The sequence below is a fragment of the Epinephelus fuscoguttatus genome, linkage group LG10 (assembly GCF_011397635.1).
Source record: "Epinephelus fuscoguttatus linkage group LG10, E.fuscoguttatus.final_Chr_v1".
NCBI lineage: Eukaryota > Metazoa > Chordata > Actinopteri > Perciformes > Serranidae > Epinephelus > Epinephelus fuscoguttatus.
This window is the reverse complement of record NC_064761.1, coordinates 22,875,045-22,889,853: the sequence shown is the minus strand read 5'-3', so window position 1 is coordinate 22,889,853 and position 14,809 is coordinate 22,875,045. Positions and strand designations below refer to the sequence as shown.

General features: G+C 39.1%; 1 protein-coding gene across 1 annotated transcript; it reads right to left on the bottom strand.

Annotated features, from left to right (window-relative positions):
• Positions 1 to 1,672: 1,672 nt before the first annotated feature.
• LOC125896038 (5-hydroxytryptamine receptor 3A-like) lies at positions 1,673 to 14,596 on the bottom strand. The gene is made up of 9 exons (XM_049588341.1): positions 14,542 to 14,596; positions 13,171 to 13,331; positions 13,002 to 13,046; positions 10,449 to 10,555; positions 9,939 to 10,108; positions 9,432 to 9,592; positions 2,709 to 2,919; positions 2,382 to 2,591; positions 1,673 to 2,067 (listed from the first exon to the last, which is right to left on the bottom strand). The coding sequence occupies exons 1-9, from the start codon at positions 14,594 to 14,596 to the stop codon at positions 1,772 to 1,774; spliced, it is 1,416 nt and encodes a 471-aa protein (XP_049444298.1). The 3' UTR covers positions 1,673 to 1,771.
• Between the last annotated feature and the right edge of the window lie 213 nt (positions 14,597 to 14,809).

The window sequence follows — 14,809 nt, the reverse complement described above, 5'->3', positions numbered from 1 at the left end:
ATGTTATAGATTAAAATGAATAAAAATCTGAACCAAGTATGGTCATTTTTTGTTCCCGCTGTCCTGTAGGGTTAGTCATATGTCACATACGCCTCTCTGGTTCTTACCCATTTATACACTCTCATATGCAAGCAATTCAAATTTACCTTGGCAAACAATATTATTGTACCGTGAGGATAATTTAATCCTGAAACAGACAGAATACTACATTAATTATTAGGCTACTAAAATAACAACCTCACTGCTTCCAGTTGCAGTGTGTAAGATGTGTCAGCCTTGAAAAACCCCCAGTTAAAATAAGTGAATAAAAGTATCATTACCTGACATTAAGAGTAAACCTGAGATGATGCTGATGCTCTGCTGAGACGCTCTCATGCTGGGTGTTTCTAATGGAGCAGATATCCTCCACAACCACAGATGTAATCATGTGTAAAGCAAAGATAGCTCCTACTGGCAGTATAAATGCATGCACACTTGTTTTTGCCACTTAGTAGGACACTGAAATGACTAACAGTAATTCTCAGGAGACTTAGCCTTACTTTAACCACAACCATTACATGCCTAACCCCAGCCCATAACATCCCTTAACCCTAAACAAACACTTACATATAGGTATGTAGGTAGGTAAGGTATATATAAAAACTTGGTTGTTAACATTCTAGGAACCAGCAACTGTAATTGGGTATACATACATTAAGTTGTCCCATTAGCTATTTAAATTGTGGATATATTTTATTTAAATACAGACCTCGTGAAAAAAAGACACTTTCCAACTTTTATAATGCAAACAAATGCACAGATAAGATATTTCTATCATTTTGAGTACATTCAGTCCTCATGCATATAAAAATATATATAAATGAATAGATGCAACAAAAAAAAGCAGCATGTGAAGATGAGTCATAAACATACGCGGGACAAGGACTTGTTGTTCCACACCTCCGGTAAGCGCTCAACCATTTTATTTTTTTAACACCTCCACCTATGGGAGTTTTGATCTGTTCTATTCTCCAGTTCCTCCTGTTTCTGATTTTACTTTGTTTCTCCTGCATCAAACAAGTCAGACTTTAAATTTTCTACTAGAGCCACTGAGAAAACCAAGAAAGACTACAATATGTTTCCATTTAATGTAGTTTTATAACTAGGTTCGGGAACAAAGACCACGACTCAAACACATCCCATTCCCAATAGTCTATAGCATATCTGATGCATTCGATCTCTCTTCGACACATTTCTCACACCCCACCCACCCAATCCCTTCTCGCCTCTTACATGTTTTTCTCTGCTCCTTTCTGCATACAGGAACCAGTGGGGGCTCTATCTGAAGCCAAGCTCACAAAGAGACAACTCCCCAACTCAGTCTCACTCCCGGGACCTCTCCTGCGTTCCTGCCTTTCGACCCAACACATTCATCATAGCGCTTGCCTGCTACCCAGAAATCCAGCCTTCATCCCTCAACCCTCAGTCTTCCATCCCTTCATCCCTCAACCCTCATCCCTTCATTCCTCACTCTATATCACTTGATCCTTACCCTGTCATCCCTAACCTTTCATCCATCTGGCCCTTGACCCTCATCCCTACATCACTCAACCCTTCACCCCTCATCCATTCGACCCTCGACCCTAATCCCTTCATCCCTCTATCCTCATCTGTTCATTCTCTAATCCCTCGATCCTCACCCCTTCATGCTTTCCTCTGAACCCATAATCCATCATACGCAGTAAATCATTTGAAATCTTTACCTGATTGGCGTGGTCTTTGTAAGTGCATATCATGTTATGTGCAAGTTACTAAATATCCAGATAGCTACAATGGTGATAAAGCAGACCGTGATGAAGACAATGTACAAGCCGAACAGCAGACGGTCAATGACTAATCCGATCATTTGCCATTCAGCCGAGGTATTGCTCCCGTGGAAGTGTTGGTCTATCTGGAGGCGGATGGCCACGAGATCTCTGCTCAGTTTCCTCAGTTCATCCAGGACTGGATCCCGAGGAGGTTTCTCATGAGGTGTATCACCAGAGACACACTGAGAATCTCTTAAAGAGATGATGCTGGGACTTATTTCTGGATAATAAAAAAAATCAAGAGTGATGTGTATGTGAGACAGGTACTTACTAATTCTGATACTCAAAATATAAATGATAGATCTTTATCTTAACATGTAACAAGAAAACATGTCAGCAATCTGAACACATGTAATAGCAAAAATAAAACTTTGGCTGAACAACATGGATGCTGGCAGCAGCACTGGGGCAAAGCCAAACATGGTTCATCTGCACACATTGCAATGACACACAGCTGGTTGAATATCGCAGCATATAGCAGCAGTAATAGTGACAGAAGTAATACAAAAAATAATAATGACAGGGTAATTGTACCTCTAGCAGGTTGGTGAATGGAGACTGTGATGCGGTTGCTCATCTTTTCTTGAGGGAGACAAACAACAACAGCTAGATATCGTAGCACAAGGACACTGATCCAGTGAGGCACCTTTCTGTACTTGTTGGCGCTGAACTGAATGTTAGTAATAAACACTGTCTCCAACAGGCTGGCCACCATCAGAGCAAGACTGATTGAGAATAAAACGTCTGCGGCAAAAAACAAACAAAACAAAACAAAAGGATTAAAAAGTTAAGAGACGTTTTTCATACATATTTACATTTACTACAAATTTTGAATCTACTCATATGACAGGTGTCACTCACTTATTAGAGGTGTTGTATTTCCAGTGACAGGCAGCAGGTCATTCATGATGAGCAGGAAAACGGTGTAACCCAGGATGAGAGTCATCTTGAAGGCGGACCGATCCACACTGTGGGGAGGCAGCAGGAAGCTGAAGAGGTCCAATGTGATGAGGAAGCAGCTGGGGATCAGGAGGTTTACCACGTAGAGGATTGGCCTACGTCTCAAAATGATCTTGGGATAAAAACAAGTACAAAGCTTCAAAATTTTAGTCAGCATTCACAATAGTGGTCTAATTACCATTAAGAAATTACACATTTGCCAGGAGTAGTAAACTTCTCCACCACCCTCAGACCTTTGGTGTTCCCCAAGGATCAATCATCGGTCCTCCTTTGTTCTCTGTTTACATGTGTACACTATGTCAAAGTATCCACACAAATAATGTCCACTTCAGTCAACTGTTCAAACTTTTTTTTTTTTCCCTCAAATATGTTTATTGAGTTTTTTACATATTAACATAACAACAATAATACAACAACATCAACAGCGCTCAGTACAACATTGGTCTAGACAGCCTGTACACATGTACTTCTCACATCTGACCAGTACAATGAAAAGGCTTAAAATAGTTAAATAAATGAAATAAAATAAATATATAAATAAAAATGCACCCCAGATCACAATTCTAGAAGTTTCAAATTGCCAGGCTGTAATAATATGCAGGAAAGGAGCCAAAGGCTAGCCAAGGACAGCACTCGAGAGTACTGAAGCTACTGTGGAGTTGGAAAAGCGAAGATATGGAGTCCAAATATTCATAAACTGTCCTTCTGACGAGTGAAGCAAGCAGGTCAGGTACTCAAGGGGAAAACATTCCATAATTATCTTATGCCAGTTTGATTTAGTGGGGGGTTTGTCACTTATCCAAGACAAAAAGATGTTCTTCCTTGCTGCATATGTAAGGATATTATACAGTCTTGTAGAGTCAACATCCACAATAGAATCTTGACTGGGGTAACCTAGGATTAAAGAAAGAGGGTCCATGTGTAACACAACACCAAATATATTTTCCAGATCTTGCAAAACATCCATCCAATATGTTTGAATTTTAGGACAGGACCAAATACAGTGAGTATAGGTACCAACTGAGATTTTACATTTTAAACATGCAGGTGAGAGTTGAGAGTTCATTTTATGTCTTTTGTTAGGAGAAATTTGTAAACGGTGGACAATCTTGAATTGCAACAATCTGGCACGGTTACACACTGATATTTTCTTTGTTTGAGTCCATATCTTAGTCCATTTATCCCCATCAATATTTATACCAAGTTCATGTTGCCATGTCTGCATAACATCTTGTACATTTATCACATCAGTCTGGCTTAAGACATTGTAATAGCGAGTAATGCATTTTTTAGCTGGGCCAAGGAGGAGTAATTGTTCAACTGCAGATGTAGTAGTATCAGTATTAAGAGTAGTTCCCTTGCTTATGAAGTCCCGAATCTGCAGATATTTGAAAAAATCATGTCTGGGGAGATTATACTTTTCTTGAAGTTGTGCAAATGATAGCATGGATGCTCCCTGAAATAAATCACGCATCCTCTTTATCCCTCGGGTTGCCCAAGTGCTATATCCACCATCCACTATGCCTGGTAGGAAGTTAGGATTGCCCTGAATTGGAGCCAATGGAGATGTTAGTCCAGATCTTCCTTCAAGCTTTTGTGTAATAAACCATGCTTTTAATGTGTTAGATATTATAGGGTTGTTTTTGCAATGGCTCCTGGCTGACTTTAAGTCCTTGAAGGCCAAAAGGCCTAACAAGGAGCCTGAGGTCTGTGACTTTTCTGGGCTCAGCAAAACAGAAGTAGGATCCTCCTTGACCCATTCTGCTATAAATCTTAGATGGGATGCTAGTTGATACCATCTGATGTTGGGAAGATCTAGACCACCCTTCGAACTAGGGAGTTGTAATTTTGTTACTTTTAGCCTTGGCTTTCTCTTGTTCCAAATGAAGTCACTCAGCCAGCCATTAAGCAGCTTCAGTACCTTGCCTGATAAGAGTAGTGGGATCATCTGTAGGGGATATAACAATCTTGGTAAAATATTCATTTTAATGATAGAAACTCTACCAAGCAGTGACAAGGGGAGTGGAGCCCATCTGTTCAGGTCCTTCTTTATGGAGTCTAGGACGGGGTTAAAGTTAGCTTTAAACATGAAACGTGAAACAAAGGTGTAATATTAATGCCAAGGTAAACAAAACCTGTAGTGGACCATTTAAATGGGAATGACGGTAGTGTGTTAGTTCTGTCTCTAAGGTTTCCCATTGGCATAGCCAAAGACTTTGAGAAATTAATTTTATAACCTGAAAAACATCCAAACAGAGTGATTACATCAAAAAGACGTAAAACAGAGGTTTCAGGTTGCAGCACGTAAAGCAAAACGTCATCCGCATAAAGAGAAATTTTATGTTGGATCCCGCCTACATTCAAGCCAATTATTTCAGGGTCTTGCCTTATGGCTTCAGTGAGAGGCTCTATAGCAAGAGTGAAAAGGGCAGGGCTAAGAGGGCAGCCCTGACGTGTTGAGCGATGAAGTGGGAAGTTGTCAGATCTATAGCCATTGGTGATGACTGCGGCCATGGGATTTTTATATAATAATTTGACCCACTTGATAAAATTGTCTCCCAAATTAAATTTATTTAAGACATTAAACAGATATGACCACTGACACGGTCAAATGCCTTTTCTGCATCCAATGAAATGACCGTGCTATCAATTTCCTGTGTCTGACAAATATTGATAATATGCAGAAGCCTCCTAACATTGTAACTAGAACTCCTACCTTTGATAAAGCCTGTTTGATCCTCTTTGATGAGAAAAGGTAGGACTTTCTCGAGACGTAATGCTAATATTTTGGATAATATTTTAATGTCCTGATTCAGAAGAGCAATAGGCCTGTATCCCGAGCAGTCCTCAGGGGACTTTCCTTTTTTTAAAATTAAGGTGATATCGGCTTCTCTTAGCGAATTGGGGAGGCTATCAGTGATGAAGGAATGTTCTAACATTTCCAAGAAGGGGTCTATAAGCACATCTTGAAATTCACGATAAAATTCACTGCTCAAGCCATCAGGCCCTGGTGTCTTGCCTGACTGCAGACCTTTAAGTGCTAATAAGGCCTCTTCCCTGGAGATGGGAGCATTTAATTCACGTTTTGGGAATCAGAGATGGTTGGAAAGGTTAGTCTCTCTAAAAATGATTCCATCCTATCTGTAACTCCCTGTGGTTGATCTGATTCATACAACTTGGCGTAAAATTGCCTGAAAGTGCTATTGATGTTTTTGTTATCAAAGTGGCGGGTGCCATTCCCATCTAAAATTGAATGAATCACCTGAGGATCCCTTTTAATTTTAGTCAAATGAGATAAATATTTACTGGGCTTATCCCCATACTCATATAACCTTTGCTTTGAGAAGAGAAGAGCACTCTTAGCCTGCTGGGTTAGTAAAGTGTCCAGAGCAGCCTGTGTGGCACATTTCCTCTGTAACAGTAATGGGTCTGATGTTAAGCAAAGTGTACTTTTAATATCTGACAGTTCTTTTTCAAGTTTTAGTTGCTGTTCTAATTGTTTTTTCCTTTTCGAAGCTGAATAGGCAATAATTATACCCCTAATGTATGCTTTAGAAGTTTCCCACAGTAAGGATGGGTTGCTGGTAGATTGTGAATTAATAGACAAAAATATCTTAAATTCACTTTTCAGATAAGAGATGAATTTGTCGTCTTTCAGGAGACGCGTGTCGAATCTCCAGCGTTTACTTTTCGTAGATTCTATATCTAGAGACAATTCTAGGAGCAGAATTGCATGATCGCTAACTACAATATTGCCTATTGAGCAGGAAGACACACATTGCATCACAGTCTGGGGTATAAAAAAATAATCAATCCGTGTATGGCACTTGTGAGGAGGGGAATAAAAGGTGAATTCTCTATCAGATGGATGTAATATTCGCCATGTATCAACCAGATTGATTTCCCCACAAGTCGATAGAAGGGCTCTAGCCTGGTTTGACAGGGAAGAATTTCGTGGGGGGTGTCTATCAAGTCGAGGATTAAGTAGACAATTAAAGTCACCTCCCACCAAGGCCAATGGCGAAAACACTTCTGCAAATTCTGAAAATGCTTTAGTTAGTAAATCCGGAGAATAGTTAGGTGGGCAATAAAGATTCATAATAGTAATTTCTTTACCATTTAAGACACCATTTATAATCACAAATCTTCCATACTTGTCCTTTATACACTTTTTTAATTGGAATGGTAGATTTTTGTGTATCAATATAACAACCCCTCTGCTACTGGTGGTAAAAGAGGAAAAGTACACCTGACCAACCCAACTGTATTTAAGTTTGAGATGCTCATTGTCCTCTAAGTGGGACTCCTGTAATAGATCCACATCTACTCCCTCCCTCTTTAATAAAGAGTAAACCTTTCTTCGCTTCACATTACCCCTCAAACCCCTTATATTCCATGAACAGAGTTTTAACTTAAATGGTGGCATTATTCTATTGGCAAATATAATGAACTGAATTGAATATCCATACAGATGACCAGAAATGCAGTTGTATAGCCTATATTATATTGCACTGCTTTTAGGGGCATGTTTTTAGGTAGTTTGTCCAAATAAGTCAATATGATACACTGAACTGTAAAAGACCAGTACTGAGCATGAACTACAAGTAACACAGAACCATAACAATAAGAAACGGTACGTGTTAAGAAAAGGAAAAAAAAAAAAGAAAAGAAAAAAAAAAAGAAAAAGGAAATGTTGAAAGAAAAGAGGATGGGTAATGGGGGTCCTTCCCCAGATTGCCGGGGACTGCTGTTCTGTAACACCTCCAATAGGGCCAGATGTTTCTCACATCATGTAAACAGAAAAAAAACAAAGCAAGTGACATAACCCAGTTGACCGGGGCTCACAGCAACACCCGATTATTAAATGAAAAACAAACGTTTTCAACTTTTTTTTTTTTTTTTAGTTTTAAGCCTTAAATGTGAATCGTCATCTATTCTTAAACCAGCTGGATTTTAACTGTTTGAACACTCGGGTATGATTAAGCAAGAGAGACACCTCATACACATTATGATAACGAATAGTCATTCACATGAATGTAAGATGTATCATAAAAGAGTATAGTCACATGACCGAGTGTCCACACTTAGCTCTCATATGGTCGCAGAATCCGTCATTCCTGCCGTGCTGCAACTGCACTGGTTGCGAAGGTCAGAGCCTCTGTCGGGGAGAGGAAGGTTTTCTTGGTGCCGTTCAGCGACACTTGTAACTTTGCAGGGAAGAGCATGGAGTAATCAGCACCGATTTTTTTGAGATGTTGTTTGGCTTCATTAAACTCTTTCCGTTTACGAAGTACTGCGGCCGACAGGTCATTGTAGAAGGATATTTTCCTTCCCTCCACAGTAATATCCCCGCCTGCTGCCATCACTCTCTGCTTGTCCGGGAATGCGTGGAACCGAATGATGACCGGGCGCGGTCGCTGGTCAGACCCGGGCTTGGGCATTAGAGAGCGGTGAGCCCGTTCAAGCTTGACTCGCCCCCCCCTTAGCATCCATGTCAAGAAAGTCCGGCAGTCAGTGTTCGAAAAAACCCAAAGCGTTTCTCCCCTCCATATTCTCGGGCAGGTTGAAGATGCGGATATTTTTCCGCCGTCCTCTGTTTTCCAGTTCGTCTATATGGTCGAAGAGGGATTCGACTTTTTTCTCCAGGGCTGCTACACGATTACCTTCGGCTCGTTAGCGATCTCAAGCTGTAGCATCCTAGCCTCTGCTTCGTCCAAGCGGTCATTAGCCCTCTTCAGCTGAGCAGTATGAGAGAGGACTGTTTTAGCCAAAGGGTCGAGTTTGTCGTTAATAGCCCCCATTAGTTTAGTGGTCATCAAATCCAGCGCTTTAGCGAGTCCGGGTTCAAGTTCTGCCTCCTCGCCATCTTCTTCATGCTCGCTGCCATGTTGGGCTAGCTCCATAGCCGTGTCGTCAGTTGGCTGTCGCGACTTATTCTTTCCCCTTGGCATTGTTTGATGTTGTTTTGACCAGAATTGCTCAAGAGTCATACCACTGCACTGGCACTACAAAAGGCAACGTAGTAAAGAGAGAATGTAAAAAATATAAAGGGTGTTGGCGGAGCTCCCGTAAAACCGTCTGTCTCCTAGGCCGTCATCACGTGACCCCCCCTGTTCAAACTTTTTAAAAATACCGATCTTTTTTCCTAGCTTTTGTTAAATTCCTTCACCATTATCCTGTCCATGATGCTTCTAATCAAATATGACACTTGTCATAACTGACACTGTTGTATTTTATTGTTTTTTAGCATTGACATATTTTTATCCAGATTAAGAGCCTTGATGCATTATTTTATTTAAAAAAAAAAAAAAAAAAAAGGTTTTTTAGACTGGTATGGGTAGAATAAAAAAGACCCTGGTTCACTACCTACCACTCTGACCTGCCACACTGAGACGACAGGGGCTGAAAACAGCACATGGACTGTACAAATTTTGGCTGGGATTGCGTCATTTTAATACAAACAACAATTTCATCAAAATAATTTCAAAGATTAATCACTTAAATAAAATCAACATAAATTCTACACACAGTTTCTCCAAGGTGTCACATCTGATTTAAGAAACGTTAAGCAGATAATCACTTGTATTCATCATGTGAACATTGAATAAAATATATATAACTTACAAAGAATTTGAGCTCAGAGTAGCTTCCCTCTGTAATTTCAAGGGTTGTTTGAGCTTGTTTGATATCCACAAGCTCCCACTCTCCTCTGGTCTGCAGCACAGCTCTGGACTCCTCCAGGATCTCTGCAGCTGAATGTCTTTGATTCATCTCTATGTCTTCAGCTGGAAGAAAATCGTAGGAAAGTTTGTCCATATTAGATGTCCAGTCTGTGTGAAATGTTACTTGTGATGCACCTGAGTAGAGTGAAGTTGTCAACATAAAAGTTGAGGTCATGGAATTTTGTGCCCCAAAGATATTTAAATTAATGTATTTAATTTGACTTAATCTCATATCACTTATGTGTTTGTAGTTTTAATGTTTGAAAATGCATAATTTCTGCAAAAATAATATCAGTTAACCTCTTAAATTGTACTCAGTGTATTCACCATAATTATGATGAAACTTAATGTGGGGTGAAGTTGCAGTTTTGAGATCAGGTGTTATTTTTCTAATTTTACGCAGGCTTACCAAAGTGCAGGTATGGTTCAAAGGTCAGCGAGCAGTTTTGGACATCGAAGGGGAAAGTGTAGATTACTAATTTACAGGTGGCGATCACTCTGATCGGCTTTTCATCAAATACACGACCTGTGTTGTATAAGTAGACATAAGGCGTTTTGGGAGATTTGTCCTCGTCCATGCTGGAAATGAACAGATTAAAAAACTCTTAATTGCACCTTTATACTTTTAAAAGATAGGTTTCATGTTCCACTAAACTGACTCTTTTCCAAGGGGTTCTGTAACAAATAATCAATGATTAATTAAACCATCAATAATTTATTATTTTAATAATTATTTCACATTCATGGGCATGTGATCAAAACAAGTATATAAGATAAAGTGTGGCCAAAACAACACAACAGCTATAACTGAGTACAGAAGTGTTGCCAGATAGGGGATAAGGTCTATTGATGGTGTATTTCCTTTTGTTTTGTAATTGATGAAAAAGTTGATAGGCTACTAAACATAATTTTAACTTACAACTCGTTGATGACGATGTCTGGGACCCAAAGCTTTTCTCGAGGGACAGAGACTCTTTTAGTTCCGCATTCCCTCTCATCCCAGCTCAGTCCGTCTATATCCCACTCCTAAATTAAAGAGAACAACAACTATTTAACTGTGTCACTTTGTATACTTTAATCTAAAGGTTAAAGGCCCAGTGTGTAGTGTCAAGTATGATTTCATAAGTGTATAACCAGGTTTTTATTTTGTTTGTATTGTTAAAACACTGCTGTTAAAATGTTGACTATGGGAATTAAATGATGTTCCCTCAGTGCAACCAATCATATAAACCATGGGGATAATTATTCATCGATTCTCCATGTCACCATGTTGCACTGCCATGTTTCTTCAGTAGCCCAGAATAGACAAAGCAAACACTGGCTCCAGATAGGGCCTAATGTTTTTAGCACAACCCTTTGGCATTTTACATTGTATAAATTAGCTTAGCGGCTAGCAGACTTTTGTTCTATACTCATACGATGCCAGGGACAGCAGCAACATTTAACAAAGGTAATGTTATAAAATTCGGCTCCATTACAACCCATAATGTTCACCGACAAAACAACTGTCTTGCACTAAACACGTTTTTCAAACAAATACAATATGCTAACGTTATTAGCATGAGCCTATGGCATTTTACATTGTATGAATTAGCCTTGTGAATAGCAGAGATTATGAAGTTACTGTAGGATAAATCACACACAAGTCTTAAAATGTTATGTTTTTTAGAGGCTTTATTGTCTTTACAATTTATTGTTCCTCATCTGTAAAATTAAAGTAAATAAAAGCTAAAAAAGTTAGGCTACATCGTAGGGTACAATGTAGGCTCTTCGTTGACGCAGTTTCAGCTGATTGCAATCTCTAATCTTCACCGCTAGATGCTACTAAATCCACCTTTAAATTTTGTGATATTCTGTATTTTTCTTATTTTCAACAAATCTCACAAAAAGACCACAGTTAACAATATATAGATCCCACCAAAAAATATTTCCTGTGTAGCCAAAGCCTGAATTAGCTTATTTCTCTTTTGTATATGGAGCTGCAGTGAAAATGGGACTTCCAGAGTCTTTTCCAGATGTAATGCAAACAACCAAAATTCCAGCCAAGGACCACAGCCTGACTCACAATTCGATGCATCATATTCATGCCAGCTTCAAAGCCATGTCACAAAAGCTTGGGATGGAGAGTTATTTAGTGTTTTTCAAGAGGGTTACAACTGTACCCCTGTACAATGTCTGTTTCAGCTGTTTCCATTTTACTCAGTCCGGCCCTTGGTCCTGGTCTCCAGTTATTTCTCACTTCCCTCAGGCTCATACATTTCCTTGAGACTGTCTAGACTTGCCATTCCCCCTCCATCCACCAGATGCCCTCAGACTTTTCTACGTGTGGGCTGCTCACGTGTTTCCAATGTCTCTCATCATCCCTGTCAGTGGTTATACCAGCTGCTTTTCCACAGTCAGTTGCCAGATTTTTCGTGTTCCTTTGTTGCTCTTTGAAGTAGTTTTGAGCCACTGATACCACGTTATCCTAGTGGCATTAGGCCCCTTCTGTCTGGGTCTTTAAGCCTGTTTAATCACTGTTAATACATAGCTAGTGTTACAACTCACATCAGTATCAAGGTTGATTACATAGACTGTATATGAATGATGGACATAGCCACTTTGACGTCACCAGTGGGTTTGTGGACTCCTGTTTGGAGGCACTGTGTTCGGTATTTCAGCCATCACGATCTTTCTCTGAGTTTTGAGACCAGGAGTGACCATATTTGGACAATGGGGTGGAGCTGTGAGGGAGGGGTTGGACCTGATGCATAGATTGCGGTGATGCATCACGGACAGTCTGTCACGCAAAGTGGCCACACCTGTAATTATGTGTAACTTTTTGCATTTGCGTTTTTCCGCTGCAAAGAAAGGTGAGTTTTATGAAAAACATCTTTCCAGCAGTGAAATACTTCTTACATAAAATGTAACCATGTGAGTCATATTTTTACAGTCTATGATTATATCAAAATTGCCACACATACAGATGTCATTAACTATAAAGGCCTTTTGTACCAGGCTGTGAACATATTTTTTTTCTGCTGTTATGTTGGGGATTTTAACATTGGGGTCTATGGGGATTGAATGGCTTCTGGAGCCAGCCTCTAATGGCCAGTTGAGGAACTGCAGTTTTTAGCACTTAAGCGTTGGCTCCTGGAGGTTGCTGCTTGGTTGATTATAACAAGGGGAATTTTTGTATTTGACATTAATTTATATATTCTGGGATTATGTTGTAGATGTTTGAGTGACTGTTTTGCTGCAGACAAATATAAATAGCTTGTCGATATACATGGCACAAACAACCACTGAGTGAATGCTGAAGCAAAAAGTGTCACGACACTCTTGTTCTGCAAATACCACTTGATATCAATTTTTTTTTACAGTCTTCAAAAAATTGACTACATTCGTATTAAGTGTGTGCTTTTGTTTAAGAAAGGGTTTTAGACAACATTCTGAATTCATTCATGTTTTTGTCAGTGCTCTGAACACTTACCAGGACTTGCCATATGAATATTTTCAAGTTTTGGTCTTTTTCATTCTAGGGATGAGACACATACAATTATTTATGATCATTAAAATTCACTCACAGAATACTCTGTTAAAAAAATATGCATCTGTATGTGCTGTCATGAATAGATTTTTTTTGCAGATCATGGACTCACCACTCCTAAAATTCCCACTATAGTCAGTTCGATGGATACGTTCAGGACATCTGTAAAGTTTCCTACAGGTCGAAGTAGTTTTCTAGGAAATAATTCAGTCTCGAATGCATCAAACAAGGCCTTAGGAGTTGGGCTCGTGCAGTTCAATGATGCAACAAAACCTGCGTTGAAAAAGAGAAAGACAAAATCTAAATTCATACATACAAAGCCCAAATAAAAGTATTTTTTATTTATTTGTATTTGCTCAAAAGCAGAAGTCTTGCTAAGACTTCATGAACTGTTTAACAAAATGCTTCATACCAGCCACATGAAATTATGTGATCCATTTTAAACACTTACATCCACACATCTGTCCAAACAATCACTTTGTTGCTTGCACTCTTTACCATGAGCTCTGAAGCAAACCGTTTCAAAAATGAAGATTTTCCACTAAGTACAAGTTAGTGGATTAGATACGTGCTGAAATGAACACAGACTCTTGTTCACGCCACAGTTCCACCAGTTTCCCCTCCCTTTTCACCGTCCAAGAGAGCTGAGACTTGTTCTTGTATCTCCCCAGAGTCCCCTCCACATTTACTGTCTACCTGTTTTTTGCTTCTTGTTTGGTGCTGGAGATAACGCAGTTATTAATGTCAATATTCACGTCACTGATCGTCACTGTCTACACGAGTAAAGACTAAAAACTTATGAAAATATGAAACTGTTTGATTGTGTAAATACCTCTAAATAAGTAACATCAACAGCACTTTGTGTTAAGTACTGCTTGGTGAGTATTAGCATACTAACATAGTAAACTATGGTGGTAAACCTGGTGTACATCAGCATGCTAGCATTGTCATCGTGAGCATGTTAGCTTGCTAACATTACTATTTTGCTTAAAGCACCTTTGTACAGCATCACAAGGTGTTTGCGTGGCTGTTGACTCTTACTCTTGACATATGTTCTACTTCTCTCAGCTTTACTTGCTACAGTAACTTACTGGTTAGTGGAAAGCTCTTTATTCGGTTAAAATAAAACATGTGCCACAGGTTTTCAGTCTTTTTGGTAAGAATTTGGTTTAAGATTTTGCTTAGATTCTCAAAACTTTAGATTGTTTTTTGCTGTTTTTTCACATACAGTTCATAAACATCTTCTGACAGTATTCATCAATGTGCCACAAACTTTTATAAAACACATATCCAGTCATACATACAATGTATGTGTAAATTTCAAGGCAACTTTAAAACCCCAATATCATGTAGTCTATTTGCTTTGTATTAGCTTAAAGTGTCTCATAGCATTACCATGGGAATAGGTTTCCTCCAGTATTTAACACATCAGTATTGTTTGTATCGTTTATTTAGTAGATAATGTAAATTCTTTCTTTCTTACCGTAAAGAAGTGAAAAAGAGATAAAAATTAGCCCGGCTGTCGTCACCTTTTTCATCTTGTTTGCGTCAGCTCAACCACTTTCATAACTCGTCCAGTGTTTTAAAAGGTTAAACCTGACAGTCTGAGTTTCTTGTTTCTGATTGGCTCAACTTAACGTACAGCTCTTCCCTGTGAATTATATGCATGCATGTCTAGTTTTTCAAAACAACAGTGTTGCAAACTAATCAAACAAGGATGTCTACTGGTGGTGTCAGTTTTCAGATATTTT

Bases quoted from the DNA above. Each gene is read 5' to 3' on its own strand.
- LOC125896038 (XM_049588341.1), bottom strand. From the start codon at position 14,596: ATGAAAAAGGTGACGACAGCCGGGCTAATTTTTATCTCTTTTTCACTT. The intron at 13,332-14,541 runs GTAAGAAAGAAA...TTTTCAACGCAG, and splicing joins CTCTTTTTCACTTCTTTACG to GTTTTGTTGCATCATTGAAC. The intron at 2,920-9,431 runs GTAAGTTATATA...TTTTATCCCAAG, and splicing joins ACTCTGAGCTCAAATTCTTT to ATCATTTTGAGACGTAGGCC.